This window comes from Saccopteryx bilineata, chromosome 8 (genome assembly GCF_036850765.1).
Source record: "Saccopteryx bilineata isolate mSacBil1 chromosome 8, mSacBil1_pri_phased_curated, whole genome shotgun sequence".
NCBI classification, from domain to species: Eukaryota; Metazoa; Chordata; class Mammalia; order Chiroptera; family Emballonuridae; genus Saccopteryx; species Saccopteryx bilineata.
Window position 1 is genome coordinate 58,186,432 of NC_089497.1, and position 25,614 is coordinate 58,212,045.

The 25,614-nt window shown below is 37.3% G+C and overlaps 1 protein-coding gene across 3 annotated transcripts in view; it reads left to right on the forward strand.

Annotated features, from left to right (window-relative positions):
- The window catches only part of ACAP2 (ArfGAP with coiled-coil, ankyrin repeat and PH domains 2), a 206,237-nt gene that overhangs the window by 120,410 nt on the left and 60,213 nt on the right, over positions 1 to 25,614 (forward strand). For all 3 annotated transcript variants that reach the window (XM_066240963.1, XM_066240965.1, XM_066240964.1), the window contains exons 5-7: positions 14,066 to 14,124; positions 16,093 to 16,276; positions 22,696 to 22,740. In XM_066240963.1, coding sequence (XP_066097060.1) covers positions 14,066 to 14,124; positions 16,093 to 16,276; positions 22,696 to 22,740 — 288 coding nt within the window. The remainder of the gene's footprint in view (positions 1 to 14,065; positions 14,125 to 16,092; positions 16,277 to 22,695; positions 22,741 to 25,614) is intronic.

Genomic DNA, 25,614 nt, shown 5'->3' on the forward strand with positions numbered 1-25,614 from the left:
TTCCTATATGTGCCCTGACTGATCAAACTGACAACCTCTGTGCTTTGGGACAACGTTCAACCAACTAAGCTGTCTGGCCAGGGCACTTCCTTAATGTTTGATAGGACTCTTTGTATCGTTTTGTTTTAGAAGGGTTTTTTTTAATTATATTTTTTTTGAAGAGGAATGACTTTTTCTGATTCTTTTAATTTTGCAGTAAACATTCATATACATACTTGCTAGATATATTTGCTTTATCACATAATTGTCCATTTTTTCTTTCTATTCATGCATCAATCCTCCTGTAGTTGATATATTTCAAAAATAATTTATAGACAGCAGTGTATTTCACTCCTAAATACTTTCCCATGCGTAATTTGAGTTTGTTTTTTACAAATTTAAAAATATTCAAGGTATATTTTAAATATAGTTAAATTCATGACTTTTTACCAATCAGCAAATTTTAATAAATGCATGTGTGTGTGTGTGTGTGTGTGTGTGTGTGTGTGTTTTGGTATTTTTCTGAAGTTGGAAACAGGGAGGCAGTCAGACAGACTCCCGCATGCTCCCGACGGGGATCCACCCCGGCATGCCCACCAGGGGGCGAAGCTCTGCCCATCTGGGGCATTGCTCTGTTGCAACCAGAGCCATTCTAGCGCCTGAGGCAGAGGCCATGGAGCCATCCTCAGCGCGTGGGCCAACTTTGCTCCAATGGAACCTTGGCTGCGGGAGGGGAAGAGAGAGACAGAGAGGAAGGAGAGGGGGAGGGGTGGAGAAGCAGATGGGTGCTTCTCCTGTGTGCCCTGGCCGGGAATCGAACCCGGGACTCCTGCACGCCAGGCCGACGCTCTACCGTTGAGCCAACCAGCCAGGACCAAATGCATATGTTTTTGTAACCTCAATCTCTTAAGATAAAAATTATTACCCGTGAAGTTTTCTCGTACATCTTCTCAGATAGTTCCAACCCACACTCCTGAGGCAAGACTGTTCTGTTTTGTTTTTTTTCTATACCTAGTTTTGCTTGTTTTATAACTTAATATAAATGGAATAATACAGAGGTTGTGTGTGAGAGAGGGAGAGAGGGAGACTTCTTTGACTTGGCATACATTTTTCAAAATTGACCTATGTTATGCATATCAGTAGTATAATTTCATTGAGGTTAGAGAACATGTTGTAGATCAGTGGTAGTCAACCTGGTCCCTACCGCCCACTAGTGGGCATTCCAGCTTTCATGGGGGGTGGTAGTGGAGCAACCAAAGTATAAATAAAAAGACAGATTTAACTATAGTAAGTTGTTTTATAAAGATTTATTCTGCCAAACTTAGCGAAAATCTGACATAAAGTACTTAGTAAGTAATTATTATTATATGTTTTAACTTGCTGTAACTCTGCTTTATAAATTTTATAAAGTAAAGTTACTTCCCTACTTTATAAATCACCATTACTGTGGAACCAGTGGGTGGGTAGAAAATTTTACTACTAACAGAGATACAAAAGTGGGCGGTAGGTATAAAAAGGTTGACTACCCCTGTTCTAGATGATGCCATACACTTGCTTTATCCTTTATTTAAATGCTTAATTTTCTTTTTTTATTTTTTTTTAACAGAGACAGAGAGTGAGTCAGAGAGAGGGATAGATAGGGACAGACAAACAGGAACAGAGAGAGAGAGAGATGAGAAGCATCAATCAATAGTTTTTCATTGCGCATTGCAACACCTTAGTTGTTCATTGATTGCTTTCTCATACGTGCCTTGACCGCGGGCCTTCAGCAGACTGAGCAACCCCTTGCTGGAGCCAGCGACCTTGGGTTCAAGCTGGTGGGCTTTTGCTCAAACCAGATGAGCCCACGCTCAAGCTGGCGACCTCGGGGTCTTGAACCTGGGTCCTCTGCATCCCAGTCCGGTGCTCTATCCACTGCGCTACCACCTGGTCAGGCAAATGCTTAATTTTCATAAATGTTGTTATGGGTATTTTCTTGTTGGTTTTTATGTTTCTACACCTGTCTTTCAGTCAATCTCATTAGTCATGCTGTTTGTTTTTTAAATTAAAGAAAAAATCGGTTTATATGTATCCTGTTCTTCATATTTTAACATTATCTTAAAATTTAAATACAACTAAACTGATTCCTTATGGATTGACAACTGCATTTAGTTGGGTCTCTACTCACAAGCAAGATGCAGTTCCATTAACTAAAACTAACTTCATGACTACCCCATTGTTTCTCCGCCTTTCCTTCCTCCCCCTGCCACTGGAAATTGCTGACTCTTTTTTTCGATCTCTCTAGTTTTGCCTTTTCCTAAATATTGTATAAATGGAATCATACAGCTTGTATAGCCTTTGTGGGGTTTTTTTGTTTTTAGAGGAAAATAAATGGATTTTAATAGCCAACGGAACTCGTGGGGCTGATAGCACCAAAGACAGGAGCTCTCAAAGTTAGATTTCTTACATCTTTTTTTTCTATGTATTTTCAATTGATTTTAATTTATTGTGTTTACATAGATTCTAGTGTTTCCCCGAATGCATCCCCCCTCCCCCATGTCCCCCTCACATCCCCCTTGCACCCCTCCCTCCCAATACCCTCTCCCCTTCACTCCAGGATTTGCTTTTTTACTCTCTATAATGCTGTGTTTTATATATATATATAATTTCGCCAATCTTTCTCCCTTCTCTGATCCCATCTTTTTTTTTTTTTTTTTTTTTTTTTTTGTATTTTTCTGAAGCTGGAAACGGGGAGAGACAGTCAGACTTCCGCATGCGCCCGACTGGGATCCACCCGGCACGCCCACCAGGGGCAACGCTCTGCCCACCAGGGGGCGATGCTCTGCCCCTCCAGGGCGTCGCTCTGTCGCGACCAGAGCCACTCTAGCGCCTGGGGCAGAGGCCAAGGAGCCATCCCCAGCTCTGGGGCCATCTTTGCTCCAATGGAGCCTCGGCTGCGGGAGGGGAAGAGAGAGACAGAGAGGAAGGAGAGCGGGAGGGGTGGAGAAGCAAAAGGGTGCTTCTCCTGTGTGCCCTGGCCGGGAATCGAACCCCGGACTTCTGCACGCCAGGCCGACGCTCTACCACTGAGCCAACCGGCCAGGGCTGATCCCATCTTATCATCCCCTTTCCCTCTGTCTGCTTTCCCTCTGGTCCCTTTGATCTCGCCTCTGTTTCTATTCTGTTCCTGAGTTCACATTGTTCATTGGATTCCTCAAATGAGTGAGGTCATATGATATTTTTCTTTTTCAGCCTGGCTTATTTCACTTAACATAATAGTTTTCAGGTCCATCCATGTTGTCACAAAAGGTAAGATTTCCTTCTTTTTTATGGCCCCATAGTATTCCATTGTGTATATGTACCACAACTTTTTAATCTACTCATCCACTGATGGACACTTGGGCTGTTTCCAGAACTTGGCTATTGTAAACAACGCTGCCATAAACATGGGGATGCATTTCATCTTTTGAATCAGTGATATGGTATTCTTGGGATATATTCCGCAGAGTGGAATGGCTGGGTCAAAAGGCAGTTCGATTTTTAATTTTTTGAGGAATCTCCGTACTGTTTTCCACAGTGGCTGCACCAGTCTGCATTCCCACCAGCAGTGCAGGAGGGTTCTCTTTTCTTCACATCCTGGACAGCACTTATGTGTTGTTTTGTTAATGAGCGCCATTCTGACTGGTGTTAGGTGATATCTCATGTTAGGTGATATCTCATTGTCTCGTGGTTTTAATTTGCATTTCTCTAATGACTAGTGATGTTGAACATTTTTTCATCTGCCTATTGGCCATCTGTATGTCGTCTTCGGAGAAGTATCTATTCATTTATTTTGCCTACTTTTTGATTGGATTGTTTATCTTCCTGTCCTTTATTTCCCTTGCCTGTGGAGATAAATCAACAAATATATTGCTGCGAAAGATGTCAGAGAGCTTACTGCCTATGTTTTCTTCTAAGATGCTTATGATTCCCGACTTACATTTAAGTCTTTTATCCATTTTGAGTTTATTTTTGTGAATGGTGTAAGTTAGTGGTTTAGTTTCATTTTTCTGCAGGTAGCTGTCCAATTTTCCCAACACCTTTTGTTAAAGAGGCTGTCTTAACTCCATTGTATGCTCTTACCTCCTTGTCAAATATCAATTGTCCATAAAGGTGTGGATTTATTTCTGGGTTCTCTGTTCTGTTCCATTGATTAAAATGCCTGTTATTATGAGTACAATGGCCTTGTAATATCTCTTGGTATCAGGAAGTGTGATACCACACACTTTATTCTTCTTTTTCAAGATTGCTGAGGCTATTCATGTTCTTTTTTGGTTCCATAAAATTTTTGGAATATTAGTTCTATATCTTTTTTTTTTTTAATAAATTTTTATTAATGGTAATGGGATGACATTAATAAATCAGGGTACATATATTCAAAGAAAACATGTCTAGGTTATTTTGTCATCAAATTATTTTGCAAACCCCTCGCCCAAAGTCAGATTGTCCTCCGTCACCCTCTATCTAGTTCTCTGTGCCCCTCCCCCTCCCCCTAACTCTCTCCCTCCCTCCCTCCCATGTCCTCCCTCCCCCCCCACCCTTGGTAACCACCACACTCTTGTCCATGTCTCTTAGTCTCATTTTTATGTTCCACCAATGTATGGAATCATGTAGTTCTTGTTTTTTTCTGATTTACTTATTTCACTCCGTATAATGTTATCAAGATCCCACCATTTTGCTGTAAATGATCTGATGTCATCATTTCTTATGGCTGAGTAGTATTCCATAGTGTATATGTGCCACATCTTCTTTATCCAGTCTTCTATTGAAGGGCTTTTTGGTTGTTTCCATGTCTTGGCCACTGTGAACAGTGCTGCAATGAACATGGGGCTACATGTGTCTTCACGTATCAATGTTTCTGAGGTTTTGGGGTATATACCCAGTAGAGGGATTGCTGGGTCATAAGGTAGTTCTATTTGCAGTTTTTTGAGGAACCACCATACTTTCCTCCATAATGGTTGTACTACTTTACAGTCCCACCAACAGTGAATGAGGGTTCCTTTTTCTCCACAGCCTCTCCAACATTTGCTATTACCCGTCTTGTTGATAATAGCTAATCTAACAGGAGTGAGGTGGTATCTCATTGTAGTTTTGATTTGCATTTCTCTAATAACTAATGAAGCTGAGCATCTTTTCATATATCTGTTGGCCATTTGTATCTCTTCCTGGGAGAAGTGTCTGTTCATGTCCTCTTCCCATTTTTTTTATTGGATTGTTTGTTTGTTTGTTGTTGAGTTTTATGAGTTCTTTGTAAATTTTGGACATTAGGCCCTTATCTGAGCTGTCGTTTGAAAATATCAGTTCCCATATAGTTGGCTGTCTGTTTATTTTGATATCAGTTTCTCTTGCTGAGCAAAAACTTTTAATTCTGATGTAGTCCCATTCATTTATCTTTGCCTTCACTTCTCTTGCCATTGGAGTCAAGTTCATAAAATGTTCTTTAAAACCCAGGTCCATGATTTTAGTACCTATGTCTTCTTCTATGTACTTTATTGTTTCAGGTCTTATATTTAGGTCTTTGATCCATTTTGAATTAATTTTAGTACACGGGGACAGGCTGTAGTCGAGTTTCATTCTTTTGCATGTGGCTTTCCAGTTTTCCCAACACCATTTGTTGAAGAGGCTTTCTTTTCTCCATTGTGTGTTGTTGGCCCCTTTATCAAAGATTATTTGACCATATATATGTGGTTTTATTTCTGGGCTTTCTATTCTGTTCCATTGGTCTGAGTGTCTATTTTTTTTGCCAATACCATGCTGTTTTGATTATCGTGGCCCTATAATATAGTTTAAAGTCAGGTATTGTAATGCCCCCAGCTTCATTCTTTTTCCTTAGGATTGTTTTGGCTATTCGGGGTTTTTTATAGTTCCATATAAATCTGATGATTTTTTGTTCGATTTCTTTAAAAAATCTCATAGGGATTTTGATGGGAATTGCATTAAATTTGTATATTGCTTTGGGTAATATGGCCATTTTGATTATATTTATTCTTCCTATCCAAGAACAAGGAATATTTTTCCATCTCATTGTATCTTTTTCGATTTCCCTTAACAATGGTTTGTAATTTTCATTATATAGGTCCTTTACGTTCTTTGTTATGTTTATTCCTAGGTATTTTATTTTTTTTGTTGCAATCGTGAAGGGGATTATTTTTTTGAGTTCGTTTTCTAATATTTCATTGTTGGCATATAGAAAGGCTATGGACTTTTGTATGTTAATTTTGTATCCTGCGACCTTACTGTATTGGTTTATTGTTTCTAATAATCTTTTTGTGGAGTCCTTCGGGTTTTCGATGTATAGGATCATATCATCAGCAAAAAGTGATAGCTTTACTTCTTCTTTTCCGATCTGGATGCCTTTTATTTCTTTGTCTTGTCTGATTGCTCTGGCCAGAACTTCTAGCACCACGTTGAATAAGAGTGGAGAGAGTGGACAACCCTGTCTTGTTCCTGATTTAAGGTAGAAAGTCCTCAGTTTTATGCCGTTTAATAGGATGTTGGCTGATGGTTTATCATATATGGCCTTTATCATGTTGAGATATTTTCCTTCTATACCCATTTTGTTGAGAGTCTTAAACATAAAATTGTGTTGTATTTTATCAAAAGCCTTTTCTGCATCTATTGATAAGATCATGTGGTTTTTGTTCTTTGTTTTGTTGATATGGTGTATTACGTTAACCGTTTTGCGTATGTTGAACCATCCTTGAGATTCTGGGATGAATCCCACTTGATCATGATGTATTATTTTTTTAATATGTTGTTGTATTCGGTTTGCCAGTATTTTGTTTAGTATTTTAGCATCTGTATTCATTAGAGATATTGGTCTGTAGTTTTCTTTCTTTGTGCCATCCTTGCCAGGTTTTGGTATGAGGGTTATGTTGGCCTCATAAAATGTGTTTGGAAGTATTGCTTCTTCTTCAATTTTTTGGAAGACTTTGAGTAGAATAGGAACCAAGTCTTCTTTGAATGTTTGATAGAATTCACTAGTATAACCGTCTGGGCCTGGACTTTTATTTTTGGGGAGATTTTTAATAGTTTTTTCTATTTCCTCCCTGCTGATTGGTCTGTTTAGGCTTTCTGCTTCTTCATGACTCAGTCTAGGAAGGTTGTATTGTTCTAGGAATTTATCCATTTCTTCTAGATTGTTGTATTTGGTGGCATATAATTTTTCATAGTATTCTACAATAATTCTTTGTATATCTATGATGTCTGTGGTGATCTCTCCTCTTTCATTTTGGATTTTATTTATTTGAGTCCTGTGTCTTTTTTCCTTGGTGAGTCTTGCCAAGGGTTTGTCAATTTTGTTGATCTTTTCAAATAACCAGCTCCTTGTTTTATTGATTTTTTCTATAGTTTTTCTGTTCTCTATTTTGTTTATTTCTGCTCTGATTTTTATTATCTCCTTTCTTCGGCTGCTTTTGGGTTGTCTTTGTTCTTCTTTTTCTAGTTCCTTAAGGTGTGAAGTTAAGTGGTTTACTTCGGCTCTCTCTTGTTTGTTCATATAGGCCTGAAGTGATATGAACTTTCCTCTTATTACTGCTTTTGCTGCATCCCAGAGATTCTGATATGTCATATTTTCATTTTCATTTGTCTGTATATATCTTTTGATTTCTGCGCTTATTTCTTCTTTGACCCATTCATTTTTTAGAAGTATGTTGTTTAGTTTCCACATTTTTGTGGGTTTTTCCCCCTCTTTTTTGCAGTTGAATTCTAGTTTCAAGGCTTTATGATCAGAAAATATGCTTGGTACAATTTCAATTTTTCTAAATTTGCTGATATTGTCTTTGTGGCCCAACATATGGTCAATTCTTGAGAATGTTCCATGTACACTAGAGAAAAATGTATACTCTGTCGCTTTGGGATGAAGTGTCCTGTAGATGTCTATCATATCCAGGTGTTCTAGTATTTCGTTTAAGGCCACTATATCTTTATTGATTCTCTGTTTGGATGACCGATCTAGAGCCGTCAGCGGTGTATTGAGGTCTCCAAGTATGATTGTATTTTTGTTAGTTTTTGTTTTAAGGTCAATAAGTAGCTGTCTTATATATTTTGGTGCTCCTTGGTTTGGTGCATATATATTAAGGATTGTTATGTCTTCTTGATTCAACTTCCCCTTAATCATTATGAAATGACCATTTTTGTCTCTGAGTACTTTTTCTGTCTTGTAGTCAGCATTATTAGATATGAGTATTGCTACGCCTGCTTTTTTTCGGGTGTTGTTTGCTTGGAGTATTGTTTTCCAGCCTTTCACTTTGAATTTGTTTTTATCCTTGTTGCTTAGATGTGTTTCTTGTAGGCAGCATATAGTTGGATTTTCTTTTTTAATCCATTCTGCTACTCTGTGTCTTTTTATTGGTAAGTTTAATCCATTTACATTTAGTGTAATTATTGACACTTGTGGGTTCCCTACTGCCATTTTATAAATTGCTTTCTGTTAATTTTGTATCTAGTTTGATTCTTCTCTTTTGTTTTTCTATCATTTGTTTTTGTTTGTTTGTGTTCCATACTTCTTTCCTCTGTTGCTACCTTTTTTAAGTCAAGTGTTTTTGTGGTGGTTTTTTTAAGGGTGGTTACCATTAAGTAATGAAAAGGGTACCTACCATATTCATTGTAGTACCCTATCTTATAAGTATTTCTGCACTTCATCATCCTTTGCTACTGTTAATCTCCATCCTCTCCCCCCTTTTTTTCCTTTGTTGTCACAGTTTAAGTTTGGTTTTATTGTGTTCTTGGTGGAGCTGTTACTTGTGGTGTTGTTTTCTTTTGTTCTTTGAATCTGGTTGGAAAACCCCCTTTAGTATTTCCTGGAGTGGGGGCTTTCTGTTGATAAATTCTCTCATCTTTTCTGTATTTGTGAATGTTTTTATATCTCCTTCATACTTGAAGGATAGCTTTGATGGGTATAGTATTCTTGGCTGAAAGTTCCTCTCTTTCAGGGCTTTAAATATTGGGGTCCACTCTCTTCTAGCTTGTAGAGTTTCTGCTGAGAAATCTGATGATAATCTAATAGGCCTTCCTTTATATGTTGTACTCTTCTTTTCCCTGGCTGCCTTGAGAATTTTTTCTTTGTCATTGGTTTGTGCCATCTTTATTATGATGTGCCTTGGAGTGGGTTTGTTGGGGTTAAGAAAACTTGGTGTTCTGTTTGCTTCTTGAATTTGAGGCTTTAGTTCCTTCCACAGGCTTGGGAAGTTCTCGTCTATTATTTGTTTGAGTATATTCTCCATTCCATTTTCTTTCTCTTCTCCCTCTGATATACCTATTATTCTTATGTTATTCTTTCTGATGGAGTCAGACAATTCCTGTAGGGCTTTCTCGTTTTTTATTATTTTTGAGTCTCTTTCTTCTTCTCTCTGTTGTGCCTCAAGTTGTTTGTCTTCTATTTCACTAATCCTATCTTCAATCTGGGCTGTTCTGTTAGCTAAGCTTGTTACCTCGTTTTTCAGCTCGTGAATTGAGTTTTTCATTTCTGTTTGATTTGTTTTTATAGTTTCAATTTCCTTGGTAATATATTCTTTGTGTTCATTGAGTTGTTTTCTGATCTCCCTATATTGCCTTTCTGTGTTTTCTTGTATATCTCTGAGTATTTTTAAGATTTCTATTTTAAATTCTCTGTCATTTAGCTCCAAGGCTTCCAATATGTTAAGTCTTTTCTCCATAGATTTTTCCACATCTATTTGTGTTACCTCTCTTTCTTTTGTATCCATAATATTCGATTTCCTCTTTCTTATCGGCATCTGAGGGTGGTCTTGTTGATAGCACTAATTAGAATTAATAAAGAGTAAAAAGTAAAAAAGAAAAAAAAAAAGGTAAAACACCCCACAAAAAAAAAAAACAGTAATAATTTATTATTTCCCCCTTTTTTTCTCTCTTCTCTTTCCCTCCTCTCCCCTCCTCAGGGAAATATCGTGCCTATAATGGAGGGCCTGATTTGGGGTGAAGAGTTCAAGGGGCAAAAAAAGGGAGTAGGGACCTACTAAATGCAAAAAAAAAAAAAAAGGAAGAAAATCTTAGACAAGCATAAGATGATTTGCTTGTAAGTGATGGTCAACTAAGAGATATAATGAGAAGGATAAGAGGGAACCAGAAAAAAGGACCAAAAAAGAATAATAAAGAAGAAAAAATAAAAATAATAAGTAAAAATCTGTTGTATTAAGTGGAGCGAAGACTAAATACAATGGAGACCTTGGGTTGGGAGGACCCAAAATGCCACAAAAATAAACAAGAAAAAAAAATAAAAACAAAAGCAAAAAAGAGAAATAAAGCCAAAAAAAAGCCTTGAGTCCCAAATTAACTAATTTGTTCGTGATTGAGGATTATATGGGAGGAAAGTAAAATGAGAAAAGAAAAAACGAATAGAAAGGAAAAAATAAGAAAAAGAGAAAAACGAAGGAAGAAATAAAATAGGAAGAGAAAAAAACAAAATAAAGCAAGACAAAAAAAAAAAAGCAAAAGAGGAGAGAGTGAGAGTTAAGTGTTTTGGAGTATAACCTTAAAGGAGGGTGAGGATGAAGAAGAAAAATAAAATGCAACACTCATGGGTAGTGTAGTTCAAGAAAGGGGAAGCATAAGATGGGCAGAGAATAGAAGGACCGAGGTGGAGGAAATAAAGGCAAAAAGATAGAAGAAACAAACAACAACAACAACAACAAAAAATTAGTGGATCAAGTTGTAAAGTCTGTGGGTTTTTCTTGATTTTGAGAGGTTAACTTCTTCCTTTTTCTTTTCTCTCCCTCTTCCTGGTCGGTGACTCTGTACCCCAGGCTCTGCCCCTGTGTCACTCTTAGGTAGGGATTTGCAGTTGATGGGATTCTATGGCAATGTCATATAATTGGCTTTAGTCTTGCTGGAAGTAAAGGCTTGTTGGCGTTTGCAGGGTCCAACGATGAGAGAGTTTGCTTTCCTGGATTCTCTCTTCTAGTCCCCCCTTTCTGAATTAGCAGCCTGGTGATCCAGCTATAAGGCTGCAACTGCTTCTGCCTGGGGAGTAAGAGGCTCAAAGAGCTGGGAAATCCCCACTCTATCCCCACTCAGTGCAAGGCTTTGGGAAAGGCTCTGAGAGTCAGGGCCTCCAGTGTAATCAGGCGGGGGTGGGAGTCAATTGTTGTCAAGGTGACTGTTCAGCGCCTATCATTTAGTTGGACCTCTCAACCCAGGCTTTCCACACTTTGTAGCCTGTTTTTGCAGGGAAGAAGAGGCACTAGTCTCTGCTTATGACTAGTGTAGTATAGACCTTATTATCTGCCAAGTCCTTCTTGTTAGCGTTTATCCCTAAATATGGAGGCTCTATCAATCAGAAGTTGCCCCCGCCCCTTTAGCGAGAGGCACTAAAAAATATCACGCCTCTTGTCTTGGATCGCTGAACTGAGAGAGATCTTATCAATTAGAACCGAGGGTGCACAGATTTTATGGGTTAAGCTAATTTCAGTGATTGGGTCGCAGCTGTGCTTCCGAAGGTATTTTAGGCTGCCTGCGCACGCCCCTCCCCCAACGCTTGATTGTTAGCTTGAATGGCTGGGTGAGGTGCCCCGCCCATGGAGAGAATCTCCCAAGCCTCTCCCGCTAGCCCCGCCGCTGGCGGCTGGACCGCACCAGGCGCAGGATAATGGAGCCCCCTGGGTGTGCGGGCCAGCAGGGCGCCCTGGGCGCGTGGAATGCCCAAGGCACACGCTCCGGGCACCGGTGGCCGGCGACCCCCACTGGCAGTGTGCGGGCCGCTGGGAACGTCAGTGGTGCTCAACCGGACTGGGCGCGCGCGCGGCTGCTTGCGGCGGCTCCCGGCGGCGGCGGCTCGCGGCGGCCGCTCGCGGCGGCTCGCGGTTCCCAAGTATATGGGCTGACTCACCACAGGCGCACTTCTTTGCGGTTTGAAAGAACGTCCCTGTGGTAGTTCTATATCTTTGAAGTATGTCATTGGTATTTTAATAGGAATTGCATTGAATTTATAGATTGCTTTGGATAATATAGACATTTTAATGGTGTTTATTCTTATCCATGAGCACAGTATATGCTTCCACTTGTTTGTAATTTCCTTGATTTCTTTTATCAATGTTTTATAATTTTCCAAGTATAAGTCTTTAACCTCCTTGGTTAAATTTACTCCTAGGTACTTTATTTTTTTGGTTGCAATAGGGAAGGGGATTGTTTTCTTAATTTCTCTTTCAGACAGTTCATTGTTGGTATATAAAAATGCTTCTGATTTCTGAATATTAATTTTATATTCTGCCACCTTGTTGAATTCATTTATCAGGTCCAGTAGCTTTTTGACTGAAACGTTAGGGTTTTCTATATACAGTATCTTATCATCAGCAAATAATGATAGTTTTACTTCTTTTCCAATTTGGATGCCTTTTATTTCTTTTTCTTATCTGATTGCTGTGGCTTGGACTTCCAGAACTATGTTGAATAAGAGTGGTGAAAGGGGGCACCCCTGCATTGTTCCTGATCTTAAGGGGATTACTTTTTAGTTTTCCCCATTGAGTATGATGTTGGCTGTGGGTTTGTCACAGATGGCCTTTATCATGTTGAGGTATGTTCCCTGTATTCCCACTTTGCTGAGAGTTTTGATCATAAATGGGTGCTGGATTTTATCAAATGCTTTTCCTGCGTCTGTTGATATTATCATGTGGTTTTCCTCCTTCCTTTTGTTTATGTGATGAATCACATTGATTGATTTGCAAATATTGTACCAGCCTTACCTCCTCAGAATAAATCCCACTTGATCATGATGTATGATTTTTTTCATGTACCAATATTGTTGGATCCGATTTGCTAATATCACTGGGGAACAAATTTTTTTTCATTTTCTGTTGCATAAGGTTTTAGAACTGTTTCTATATATTTCTGCATCACTGATTCCAAATCTGAAATCCGTTTTTTGGTGCATGTTGTAGTTCAGGGGTAGTCAACCTTTTTATACCTACCGCCCAGTTTTGTATCTCTTAGTATTCTTCTTTTTTCCTGAATATTGACTTTTCTGCCTGTTCATCTGACATCTGTTTGTAATTCTGAATGAAGTATATCTACAAATTACGAAGGTACTTAGAATTCCTATGACTAGACCTGTGACATTTACCACACATGGAGTTATCAAAGTTAACAATGTGGCACCCTTTAAGTAGGACAAACTATTGTGAAGAATAAAATTCTGTTCTTGTCTTTAATATTAGTAATTATTTAAAATAAAGAATGAAACAATGTTTACTTGAACTTGGAATAGAAGCATTTAAATCCCCATGTCTTCCCAAATGAATAACCTTTAACTAAGATATACTGTAGTTGTGGAGTTGTTTTCATCTGGTGTGCTTTGATATATGAGATTAAGAAATTTCATGCTGTGGATGGAGTGGAATTTGTATTAGTCTTTTAGGTTGTCTTCCAAAATGTGAATTAAAATCAAAGAAATGAACTCCTCTACTGTTTGAGCATTTTATTTAAATTTTAAAGTAGATCTGATTTCCTCTAAATAGATGTGATTTTTTAAAATATTTTATTTTATTTTATTTTCAGTGAGTAAGAGAGATATACAGGGACAGATAGACAGGATAGGAGGAGATGAGAAGCATCAGTTATTCATTGCAGCACCTTAGTTGTTCATTAATTGCTTTCTCATATGTGCCTGGACCTGGGGGCTACAGCAGAGTGAGTGACCCCTTGCTCAAGCCAGCAACCTTGGGCTCAAGCCAGTGACCTTGGGCTTCAAGCTAATGACCCTTGTCCTCAAGCTTGCAACCATGGGGTCATGTCTGTGATTCCACACTCAAGCCAGCAACCCCACACTCAAGCTGGCGAGCCTGTGCTCAAGCCGGATGAGCTCATGCTCAAACTGGTGACCTTGGAGTTTTGAACCTGTTTCCTCTGCATCCCAGCCTGATGCTTTCTATCCACTGTGCTGCTGTCTGGTTAGGCAGTTTGTTTCCTTTTTAAATGCTTATTTCTTAGTAGTCTTGAATAAGAAATTTAGATGTTATTAGAAATTGGAGAGTTGTTAGAGGGATGTGATAATTATAGAACTACTTGACTATTTTTTATTTACTTTTCTAATTGTTTAATGTTATATTTTATCTTTTAGATCCTATTTGACCAAACTCAGAGATCAATTAAGGCACAGCTTCAGAACTTTGTTAAAGAGTAAGTCAATTGCAGTGAAGGAAAAAGAAAAGCAGTTTGTTAATTATTACATCTGGGAGTTGGTATTTTGGAGAGAAATTGTGGAAAATGAATTACAAAAATATTAGTTTTTTTTGGTTTGCTTTGTGAAATGTATATAGTACTGCCTTTTTTTCAGCATTACTCTGTAAAGAATCAGACTTAATACTTTATAGTGAATATTTATACTGTGAATATGTGTTCAGGGTACATAGCTAAAGTTGTAGATTTAAAAGATGTAAGAAATAATTTTTAAAAATAAAAACAAACCCCAAGAGTGGTTGAAATAATATTAGCTGTTGTAGTTGATATTAAGTTTTGCATTGTCTCAATATGGTCTTTTCTTTGAAGAGAAGTTAATGTAATGTATGAGAATGAGTAATGAGAATGCATATTTTTTTTTACTACATCTGAGCCTTTGTGTCATATTCATTGCATTTTATATGTGAAATAAAATGAAACTATATAGCTAAAAAAAAAATCTAACTTTCCTGGTTCCTTTTTCCACATTAATAATTCAGATTTTCTCTTTTAATTCCTGACTGGGAATATAAAATTACAGATAAAGTTGATTGTAATATAGTATTCAGGATAAATTATAGATGTTATGAGCTGTAAATAGTGGCAGATCACATGAATGTAATACACTGCCATTTTAGTAGGTTAGAATTATTGTAGCGAAGGTGATACCTTGCAGATTATTTATAAATTATTTCACAATAGACAGATATTTAGACTGTTCTTATAGAATGTACACATTTAAGTTAATGGCTTCTTACAAGAGTTCTTTCTTAGGTATATTTTATTATTTTAAAATTGTTTGCCTTCAAGTTATTTTGCCTCCTTCTCTGATAGAAAAAGTAAAAGCAAAGTGATGTTATATACTTACCTATGATCATTAATGAATCAAGGATTTCAGATTTTCAGATTACTGAAATGCTTACTATTACTCTTAATGGGTATAAGAATTCTTTAAGAAAGCATTATGTATATGTTTTAAGAATACAGTCATGGCTCTGGTCGGTTGGCTCAATGGTAGAGCATCGGCCCAGCATGTGGATGTCCTGGTTCAATTCCCAGTCAGAGCACACAGGAAAAGCCACCATTTGTTTCTCCACCCCTCCCCCTCTGCCTTTTCTCTATCTCTTTCTTCTCCTCTTGCAGCAACGGCTCAGTTGGAGAAAATTTGCCCTAGGCACTGAGGATGCCTTCATGGCCTTGCCTCAGGCTCTAAAATAGTTTAGTTGCTGAGCAACGGAACAGTGGCCCCAGATGGGCAGAGCATTGCCCAGTATGGGGCTTGCCAGGTGGATCCCCATACGTCGGGGTGCGTATGGGAGTCTGTCTCTCTGCCTCCCTGCTTCTCACTTAAAAAATAAAAAGAACAGTCATATCCTTTGGACCAGTAGTTCTTCAACAAGAAATGTATGTTGTTGATCCTTGAAGTGTGGTCTGCGACCACCCATAGCAGCAAAATTAAGGATGTGTCTTAAAACCCCTCCTCCCACCCCAGATATCTAGGATTTATCCCAAAGACCAATGAATTATAATATCTGGGAGAGGAGGAGCCTTGAAATTTGTGTATTCAACAAGTTCCTTATGGTGATTCTTAGGTATATTACTATTTAAAAATCATTTGTTTAAATAATCATACCTGTCCCTGAATTTGTCTTTAGGGAAAAATAATAACTTTGCTTTTAATGTTTCTGTAATGTTAATTTTCCAACTTATTTTCACCTCAAATTTATAGATTTAAGCAAGGAAATGTTAGGTGACTATGTTGGGAATTATATATAATTGAGAAACAGTATATATTGTTGTTGGAAGAGCTATTGAGTGTTACTTCACAGTGAATCAAATAAGTAGAGAAACATAAAAATTAAATTCTAAATGTTTAAAATTTTTGATCAAGAAAGTTTTATAAAGGCTTCCCTGTTTTTATTTTTTTAGGGATCTTAGAAAATTCAAAGATGCCAAGAAGCAATTTGAAAAAGTCAGTGAAGAGAAAGAAAATGCATTAGTAAAAAATGCTCAAGTACAGAGAAACAAACAACATGAAGTTGAAGAAGCCACAAACATTCTGACGGCAACAAGAAAATGTTTTAGACACATAGCCCTTGACTACGTACTTCAGGTATATTCATTATGTATTTTCCAAAAAGCTTACTAAACATGTAGTTACTTTTGAGTGATTGTACTGAAAAGAATTAATCATAGTGCTTTTTTGTTTGTTTCTAGTTTAAAATTAAACCAAATTTTTGTGAAAAAATTTCAGTTGTTTATAAATCTATATATGGCCGTGTATAACTTTGGTTGTGATTTCTCCCCCCTTTCAGTTAACATTATATTTTCCCCAATTTTAAATGTTGTAAAAAGCATTTTTTAATTCCTATATTTTATTTTGTAGAGTTGCTGTGTCAATTTAACTAATATTTGGTTATGAGATATTTTTAGTGTTGGCAGTTTTACTGGTAATAATGAAAATGTAATTTTCAATCATTTTAAATGATAATATCTTTGTATACAGATATTTTGTCACATTTCTGATTATTTTTTTAAATTCTAGTGGTACTGAGGATCACCATGTTGCCAAATGAAAATAAGTAGTGTTCTCATGTTTTGCATTAGGCACTGCTTTTTTCCCCCATTGATTGGGCGGGGGGGGGGGGGGGGGGCGTCAACTCGTTGTTCCACTTAGTTGTGCATTTATTGGTTGCTTCTCACTTGTGTCTTGATTGGGGATGGAGCATATGACCTTGGCACGCCAGAATGGTGCTCTGTCTACTGAGCCATGTGGCCAGAGCCTAGGTGCTACTTTTTTAAAAAACTAGAGATAAGTTTTTGGTAAATTGCCTGTGATCTTCTGGTCCAATGTAGAATTGAAACCAATTTGAAGGTGACAGGTCTCTAAAGAAATTTGAGAGAAATGAAAAATGAAGGCACATATTATGCATTCCTTCACGTGTATATTGTGTGTCCCTATATAGATCAGGAAGTTTAAAGCTTTCAAGTTTAGTAAAATACAGTGTGTCCGTAAAGTCATGGTGCACTTTTGACCGGTCACAGGAAAGCAACAAAGGATGATAGAAATGTGAAATCTGCACCAAATAGAAGGAAAACTCTCCCAGTTTCATACCTATTCAGTGCAGTTCGATGTGGGCTCACGCACAGACTTTTTAGGGCTCCTTAGGTAGCTATCCCGTATAGCTTCTACAGACTCGTCTCTGATTGATGGCCTACCAGAATGGGGTTTCTCCACCAAACTGCCGGTTTCCTTCAACTGCTTATCCCACCGAGTAATGTTATTCCTATGTAGTGGCGCTTCGTTATAAACGCGCCAATATTCACGTTGCACTTTTGTCATGGATTCGGATTTAGTGAGCCACAGAACACACTGAACTTTCCTCTGTACTGTCCACATGGCTGTGGGCTGCTCCGCTGTATACACAGTGTTATGTCATCATCTGCGCATGCGCACATGCTGCCACATCATCCTACAGAAACTGGGAGGGTTTTCCTTTTATTTGGTGCAGATTTCACATTTCTATTGTCTTTTGTTGCTTTCCTATGACCGGTCAAAAGTGCACCATGACTTTACGGACACACTGTAGTTTTTGTAAATCTCATTTTATAAAACATCAGTGAGTCCCAGAGATTGTTGACTAAATGATTATCAAAGAACTAGAAAGTCCGGCGGTCATACGAAATGACCGCTGTTCTAGATATTATAAATTGTAATTAAAATGATTTGTGCAAAGGTGTCTGCTAATTCAAACTGAATTACCCAGGGCAGGCGGCGAGGACACCCCTTTGCTTACTGCCCCACGGGGTTTCCCCCTTCTACTTGCTTAATTGCTTAAAGTAGAATGCAATGAAGGAAACCACTAGCAGTACATTTCTTAAGAGCCACCGCTAGCTCAATAAATAAAGGTGATTTAAATAATAAAATGTTAATTCACATGTCAAAGATCTCTTTGTACACAACATTTCTTGTGTAGGTCTTTCCATCATTTTTAAGCTCGCCTTGCAGAGGACCATCAATTATTTTTAATTTTACGTCTGTTCTTTCACGAACTCTTGAACAGGCAACATAAAGTTGACCGTGTCCAAATGCAGGCTCAGGTAAAAAAATGCCAACACGCTTAAGCGTTTGGCCCTGAGACTTATTGATGGTCATAGCAAAGGCAAGTTTTACAGGAAATTGTCTACGTCTCATTTGAAACGGCAACCCTGTTTGAGATGGAGCCAAATCAATTCTTGGAATGACATGTATTTCACCTTTAGAGGAGCAAAGACTTAGCTATTATGACATTATTTTTCAATTGGAGAACCTCTAGTCTTGTACCATTGCAAAGACCCCTTCTGGTGTTAAGATTTCTTAACAGCATAATAATTGCTCCAATCTTTTTTTTTTTAATTCTTTTTATTTTATTTTTACAGAGACAGAGACAGAGAGAGAGTCAGAGAGAGGGATAGATAGGGACAGACAGAAATGGAGAGAGATGAAAAGCATCAATCATTAGTTTTTCTTTGCGACACCTTAGTTGTTCATTGATTGCTTTCTCATATGTGCCTTGACCGTGGGCCTTTGGCAGGCTGAGAAATCCTTTGCTTGAGCCAGCGACCTTGGGTCCAAGCTGGTGAGCTTTGCTCAAACCAGATTATCCCGCACTCAAGATGGCGACCTCAGGGTCATGAACCTGGGTCCTCCGCATCCCAGTCTGCCGCTCTATCCCCTGCGCCACCGCCTGGTCAGGCTAATTGCTCCAATCTTTAACCTCAATTTGTGAGGTGGCATGCCAGAAGGCAGGACTATTTGAATGCCGTGGCAACTTCACCCCATTGGCTAGTACAGTTACGCAAGCAACCAATAAGCTATCGGAGACAAACAGACACTTAAGCCGCATATAATAAAGGTATTTCTTTAAATAATATATAAATAACAATATACAAGTTAGTGATTAAAAACTACTCAGATAGCTTTGCAAAACAGTAGAAAATGACTTTAAGATTTTAAAAATTAAGTTCCCATTCAGTTGAGTTGAAGTTAAAATTTTTAAATGAAGTAGACTTCCTTTGTTAATGAAAGTTGTCTAAAATGGACTTTCCTGTCTCCTGTGACCTATCCCACATTCATACCTCTTCATAGCGGTAGTACAAGTTTGCAGTTTTCCTGCCCCATTCCACTGAAATGGCTGATGCAAAGAAGGTCTTCTTCATTAGATACATTTTAGTTTTTCACCATCTTGGATATTGTTTTTCACTGAAAATGTAGGCTATACTCTCTTGAAACATACTTATGTCTTGATTTATCGCAAATCACTTTTAGATAATCTGTCTTTTCCATTTTTGCCATGGATTTCTGTCCTTTGCTCACCTTTTCAATCTCTTTTACAGGATTTTATCTTTGGCCCTTGTCTTTTCTGACTTTATCATTTCTCTGACAGTCTCATCATGCCCCTTGCTTGAATTACCACCATAAAAAGATGACAAATTATTTTTTTACAGAAGTACCTTATTCTTTTTGTGTCCAAAAATGAAAATCTCCCAAACAGTTTCTTTTTGTTCTTACCTAACTGAATGGTATCACCCTCTAAATTATAGAAGTTTAAAATTGGAGAATTATATCAGATATTCTCAATATCCACAGCTACTATAGTTAACAACCAAAACTACCTTGGAAAGTTCTATATATTTCTTTTTCTTTTTTTTTAAATAGTTTTATTTAGACAGTCAACTTTAATGGGGTGACATTGGTCAACTATATATAGCACATAGATTTAGAGACAACATCTCCACATCATTTTGACATTCGATTAGGTTATATTCGCATCACCCAAAGTCAAACCGTCCTCCTTCACCCTTCATTTGATTTTCTTTCTGCTCCTTCCCTGTCTCCACCCCCTCCTGGCGTATTTCCTGTATCTGTTCTTTCTCACTCTTGCTGTAGGCCTAACATCAGCTCTTATTGTTTCTTATCTAGAATATTGAGATGTTTTCATGTAGTTGGTCTTTCTTGCATGATTTTATTAACCCTGTTACTAATTCATTCTTTGTTCTGTGATCAGTCACTCGAACTTCTTCAGGCAAAATGAATCCTTGTTCATCTGCCTCTGCTGTGCTGCATTAATATTGTCATACACTTTGCTGTTGGAGCACTGAACTAATTTATTTAAATTACTTATATGTCTTTTCTACTCCTCAAGTATATCCCTTCCATCTAGTCTAGTGGTTGAAAAAAATAGGCATTTTTTTTGAAAGAACAAATGGCTTATTTTTAAATTTAATTTGGGTAGGAGGATTCAGCCTAAAATATTCATTATTTTCAAATTACATATTATAAATTATTCATTTCCTTTGGTGTTCATCCAGTTATTCTAAGTTAGGAGTCTCACTTTCCAATCAGTTTTCCAATGATTTTTCTGATGAGAACTGTACCATTTTATGATATGGCCAAAAGGTTTAATTTAGAGAATAGTAAGTAATAAACATCCAGTCTTATAAAAGTTTGTCATGCTTTAGCGTCTCTAAATATTAGAATTACCCCCTCCCCATACACACACAGTAAATGCTGTTTTTCATTGCCAGATGGGAGAAGAAAAAAAGGAAACAAAACCAAAAAACAAAACAAAGGCACTTTTAACATTTTTCAGAGTTTGAATAATAGGTTATCTGTAGCCTCTGCTTTAGAGCATTTGAAAGTTAATATTTTAAGCCCTGGCCGGTTGGCTCAGTGGTAGAGCGTCGGCCTAGCGTGCAGGAGTCCTGGGTTCGATTCCTGGCCAGGGCACACAGGAGAAGCGCCCATCTGCTTCTCCACCCCTACCCCTCTCCTTCCTCTCTGTCTCTCTCTTCCCCTCCTGCAGCCAAGGCTTCATTGGAGCAAAGTTGGCCCAGGCGTTGAGGATGGCTCTGTGGCCTCTGCTTCAGGTGCTAGAATGGCTCTTGTTGCAACAGAGCAACGCCCCAGATGGGCAGAGCATCGCCCCCTGTGGGCATGCCGGGTGGATCCCGGTCGGGCGCATGTGGGAGTCTGTCTGTCTCCCCATTTCCAACTTCAGAAAAATACAAAAAAAAAAAAAAGTTAGTATTTTAGTTCTGAAAACTGAATAGACCTTGAAAGAGACAAGCAGAAGAAACTAATGCTTAGTTAAGCTAAGCTATTTGGATTTTTCTTGGTCTGTTTTAAAATTTTATAATTTTAAAGCTCTCATCAACAGGCAGATACTCAGTAAAAAGGACTTATTAAAAAGGCAGGTATTCGGGGGTGGGGTGAGGGGAGGGGCACAAAGAAAACCAGATAGAAGGTGACAGAAGACAATTTGACTTTGGGTGAGGGGAATGCAACATAATCAAATGTCAAAATAATCTGGAGATGTTTTCTCTGAACATATGTACCCTGATTTATCAATGTCACTGCATTAAAATTAATAATGAAGGAAAAAAAAAAAGGCAGGTATTCTATAATAACTGTCTTTTGACAATATTAGCAAAAAGTAAATCATTCTTTTGTTATAAAAATTTTATTAAATTTATAAATAACAATAGACAAAAAATGTTATGAATTTCTAGAGTTAGGAGAGATAACACAAAATATTTAACAAATATTTATTGAGTGCTTCATGTGTACCATTTGGAGACTATAGCCGAGAATAAAGCAAGGTCCTGATCTTACAGAGCTTATACTTTAGCTGGGAGAAGACCTAAATAAGTAAGGAAATATAAGGTAGATATGATTGCTATGAAGAAATAAATAGGGTTGATGTATTACAGAGTGTATACAGGCCTTCTTTAGACCTTTGTGAGGAGATAGCATTTATTCTTACCTTATTGGTAAGATAAAGCTCTGTGCTCATTAGGGCAGAGAATCATGACATGAAGTTAGAACAACTGGTGTGCATACATTGGGGTAGGAGTAGTCTTAGGTTGTAGTTGGACCACAAAAAGGGGGAAAGTGCTAGAAAAGTAGTTGGAGAGGTAGGCAGGGGCAACATCACAAAAGGCCGTGAAGGCTGTGATAAAGAATTGGAAGGTTTTACAGATGAAACATGATCTTACTTACATTTGAGAAAGATTACTCTGGTTGCTGAATGGATTGTAGGGAGTCAAGAGTGGAAGCACTAGTTCATAGACTGTTGCAGCAGTCTAGAAGAGATATGATGGTGGTTGGTGGTCATGGTACAAGTGATCACAGTTTACATTAGGGTGTATATTGAAGGGTCTTGATGAGCAAATGAGATAAGGGGAGTGGGTAATGATGGAATTCTTAGAAATTCAAATATCTATCAAAGTGATAGTTTTAGCACTTCAATATTATGATTTATACCCAGCCAGTTTTTCTTTGAGATCGAAAATGGATGAGAGTTTCATTGGTATGTTTGTCTTACTATTTTCACCAAAAGTAGGTGGAAGGATGAAAAATTTAAACCTTGTTTTTATTTACTTTTCAGGAAAAAATTTAAAACATTAGAATAAGCAACTTTTACAATATTGTATTATGGATTAGTTTTTTAAAGTTTGTCTGGATGATTAACCAAGTGTATTTTTCCTCAGATTAATGTCCTTCAATCAAAAAGGAGATCAGAAATCCTAAAATCAGTAAGATATTTGTTGAAATGATGTTTTAAATATTTTAATATAAACTACATGTGCATATTTGTTTAAAAAAATGATATATGTGTGTGTGCATGCATGTTTATTTGTCCCAGATTCACAATTAATCTCTTTACCTTTTTGTAATTATTTTATGTCATCTACTTTTTTGTCTCCATCTTATAGTTATTAATGTATGTCGTTTTTGTTTTTTAATTTTCTGTGACAGAGAGAGACAGAGAGAGAGGAACAGATAGGGACAGACAGACAGGAAGGGAGAGAGATGAGAAGCATCAATCATTAGTTTTTCATTGAGCGTTGCAACACCTTAGTTGTTCATTGATTGTTTTCTCATATGTGCCCTGACCGCGGGCCCTCACTGACTGAGCAACCCCCTGCTCAAGCCAGCGACCCTGGGTTCAAGCTGGTGGGCTTCTGCTCAAACCAGATGAGCCCGCGCTCAAGCTGGCGACCTTGGGGTCTTGAACCTGGGTCCTCTGCATCCCAGTCCGACGCTCTATCTACTGCGCCACCGCCTGGTCAGGCTAAATAGAAATATTTTAGAAATGAGAGCATACATAAATAATCAGCATTTAGAGAATATTTTGGCCCTGGATGGTGGTTTAGTGGATAGAAAGTTAGCCCAGCATATGGATGTCCTGGTTTGATTCCCTGTCAGGGCACACAGGAAAGGGGACCTTCTGCTTCTCTAGCCCTCCTTCTTTCCCCTCTCTCCCTCTTCCCCTCCCACAGGCAGCTCAGTTGGTTCAAGTGTAGTCCCAGGGGCTGAGAATCTCTCTTTTTTTTTTTTAGTGCTTGAACCTCAGGTGCTAAAAATAGCTCAGCACTTGAGCATTGGCTCCAGAAGAATTCTGGTTGAGGTGCATGTGGGAGTCTGCCTCACTATCTTCCTTCCTCTCACCTTAAAGAAAAGAGAGAGAGAGACTTTCCCCCCTTGGGCCGTTGCTGATGTATAAACCTTTTGGTTTGTTCTTTAGTGTGCATTTAGAAAACAAATAGGATGAAAATTGAGAATTACTTTTTTTTTTCTTAGTCTCTACACCCATGTTGACATTAATTTCTTTTTTGCCTATTTTTTGTTTTAAAGCTAACAAGGAAGTGATCAGAGAATGGTGGTGACATGGCATTTCACTTATATTTTGAGAACCTTAAAAGTAATTTTTTGTCTCTGACTTTGTTCACTGATGTTTTTTATTTTTCTGAAAGAGTATACTTCAATTGTTCATCATCTTTGTCCCTGTCTAGCTTTTTCCTAAATTCTGTGTTTATATATTTGTTATTTCTTATCAGATAAGAAAATTTTACTTCTTTATCTCTACCTCCATTTGTAGTCTGAGGGTAATGTATATTAATTGTAGAAAATCAGAAAATAAAGTGTATGAAGAGAAAAATAAAGATACTTACAAATCCTACTACCAAGGGAGAACCACTATTAATATCTTGGTTTATATGATATATTTGTCTTCTCTTTTTCTATGTGTGTGTGTGTATGTATGTATGTATGTATGTATATGGGAACATACCTATTTATTAATTGCATTTAATTCTTTTGAAGAAAATAGGAATAATTTCTGTATGCTGTTTTATAACTTTCTTTTTTTATTAATACTCTTCAAAATCATCATACCTTATTAAATAAAAAATAATTAATGATGGCTTTGTGGCCAGGTAGAGCTCTACAATGTGAATTTATAAGGGATGGGCAAACTTTTCTTTTTGAAGGACTAGGTAGTTAATATGTTAGGATTTGTGGGCTTTGGTCTGTGTTGCAGCTACTCAGCTGTGCTGTTTTAATGAGAAAGCCGCTATTGACAATATATGAATGAATGACATAGCTGTGTTCCAATAAAAGTTTTTAATGGACATGGAAATTTGAATTTCATATAATTTTCATGCATCACAAATTTTATGTTTTTATTCCAACCATTTCAAATGTAAAAACTATTAACTCATAAGCCATCAAAATACAGGTAGTAAAGATAGATATAGTTTGCTGGTCATGATTTGCTGACTGAATATACCATAAGTTAACTTTATCCATTAATGGATTTTTAAATAATTTCCATATTTTTTACATTAAAGTATGGCATTATAATGATCGTACTAATGAATTATATGATTATTTCCTTAGGAAATATTTAAGACAAGAGATTACTTAGTCAAAGGATTTAAGTATTTATTAATACTTTTAAGAAATACTGTCAAATTTCCACTAGAAGTGTGTGTGAATAGAATGTTTTTCCACATTTTACCAACACTGGATATTACTTCCCCCACTCTACCCACAACTAAGTAGATAGTGTGATCTGATTTTTCACTTTTGCCTGATTTAATACAAATGAATTTGAATATTTTCCATATTTTTTTGTTCATTTCTATTCCCTATTTATGTCCTTTGTATGTTTTTCTGTTGAAGTGTTCACTTTTTCATACTGATTTGTAACATTTTTTTATGCATTAAGACTATTAACCCTTTGTTATGTGTTTTTTTTAGTTTATTGTTTATTTTTTAATGTGCTTATGCATTTTGATGTACTGGTGTATTTTACATTTTTATGTAATCGTAGCTACCTTTTAAAATAACCGTGGTTTTTATTATATTCATAAAGCTGTACAACTATCTTAGTCTAATTCCAGAATAATCTTTTAGTGAGCTTTGTTTTTTCTTGTGTATGTTTTAATTGGCTTTTCTTTATTAAAATATCATGAATAGGTAAAGTTTAGGAAAACGTGGAAAACAATTTCATCCCGGTAATGACATTTCGGACTTAGGGAACGAGTGGGAAGGAGCTCCAGAGCAAAGGCTGTGGACTCATTTTATTTTGGCGTCTTGAGGACAAAATTAATTCTGCTGCAATG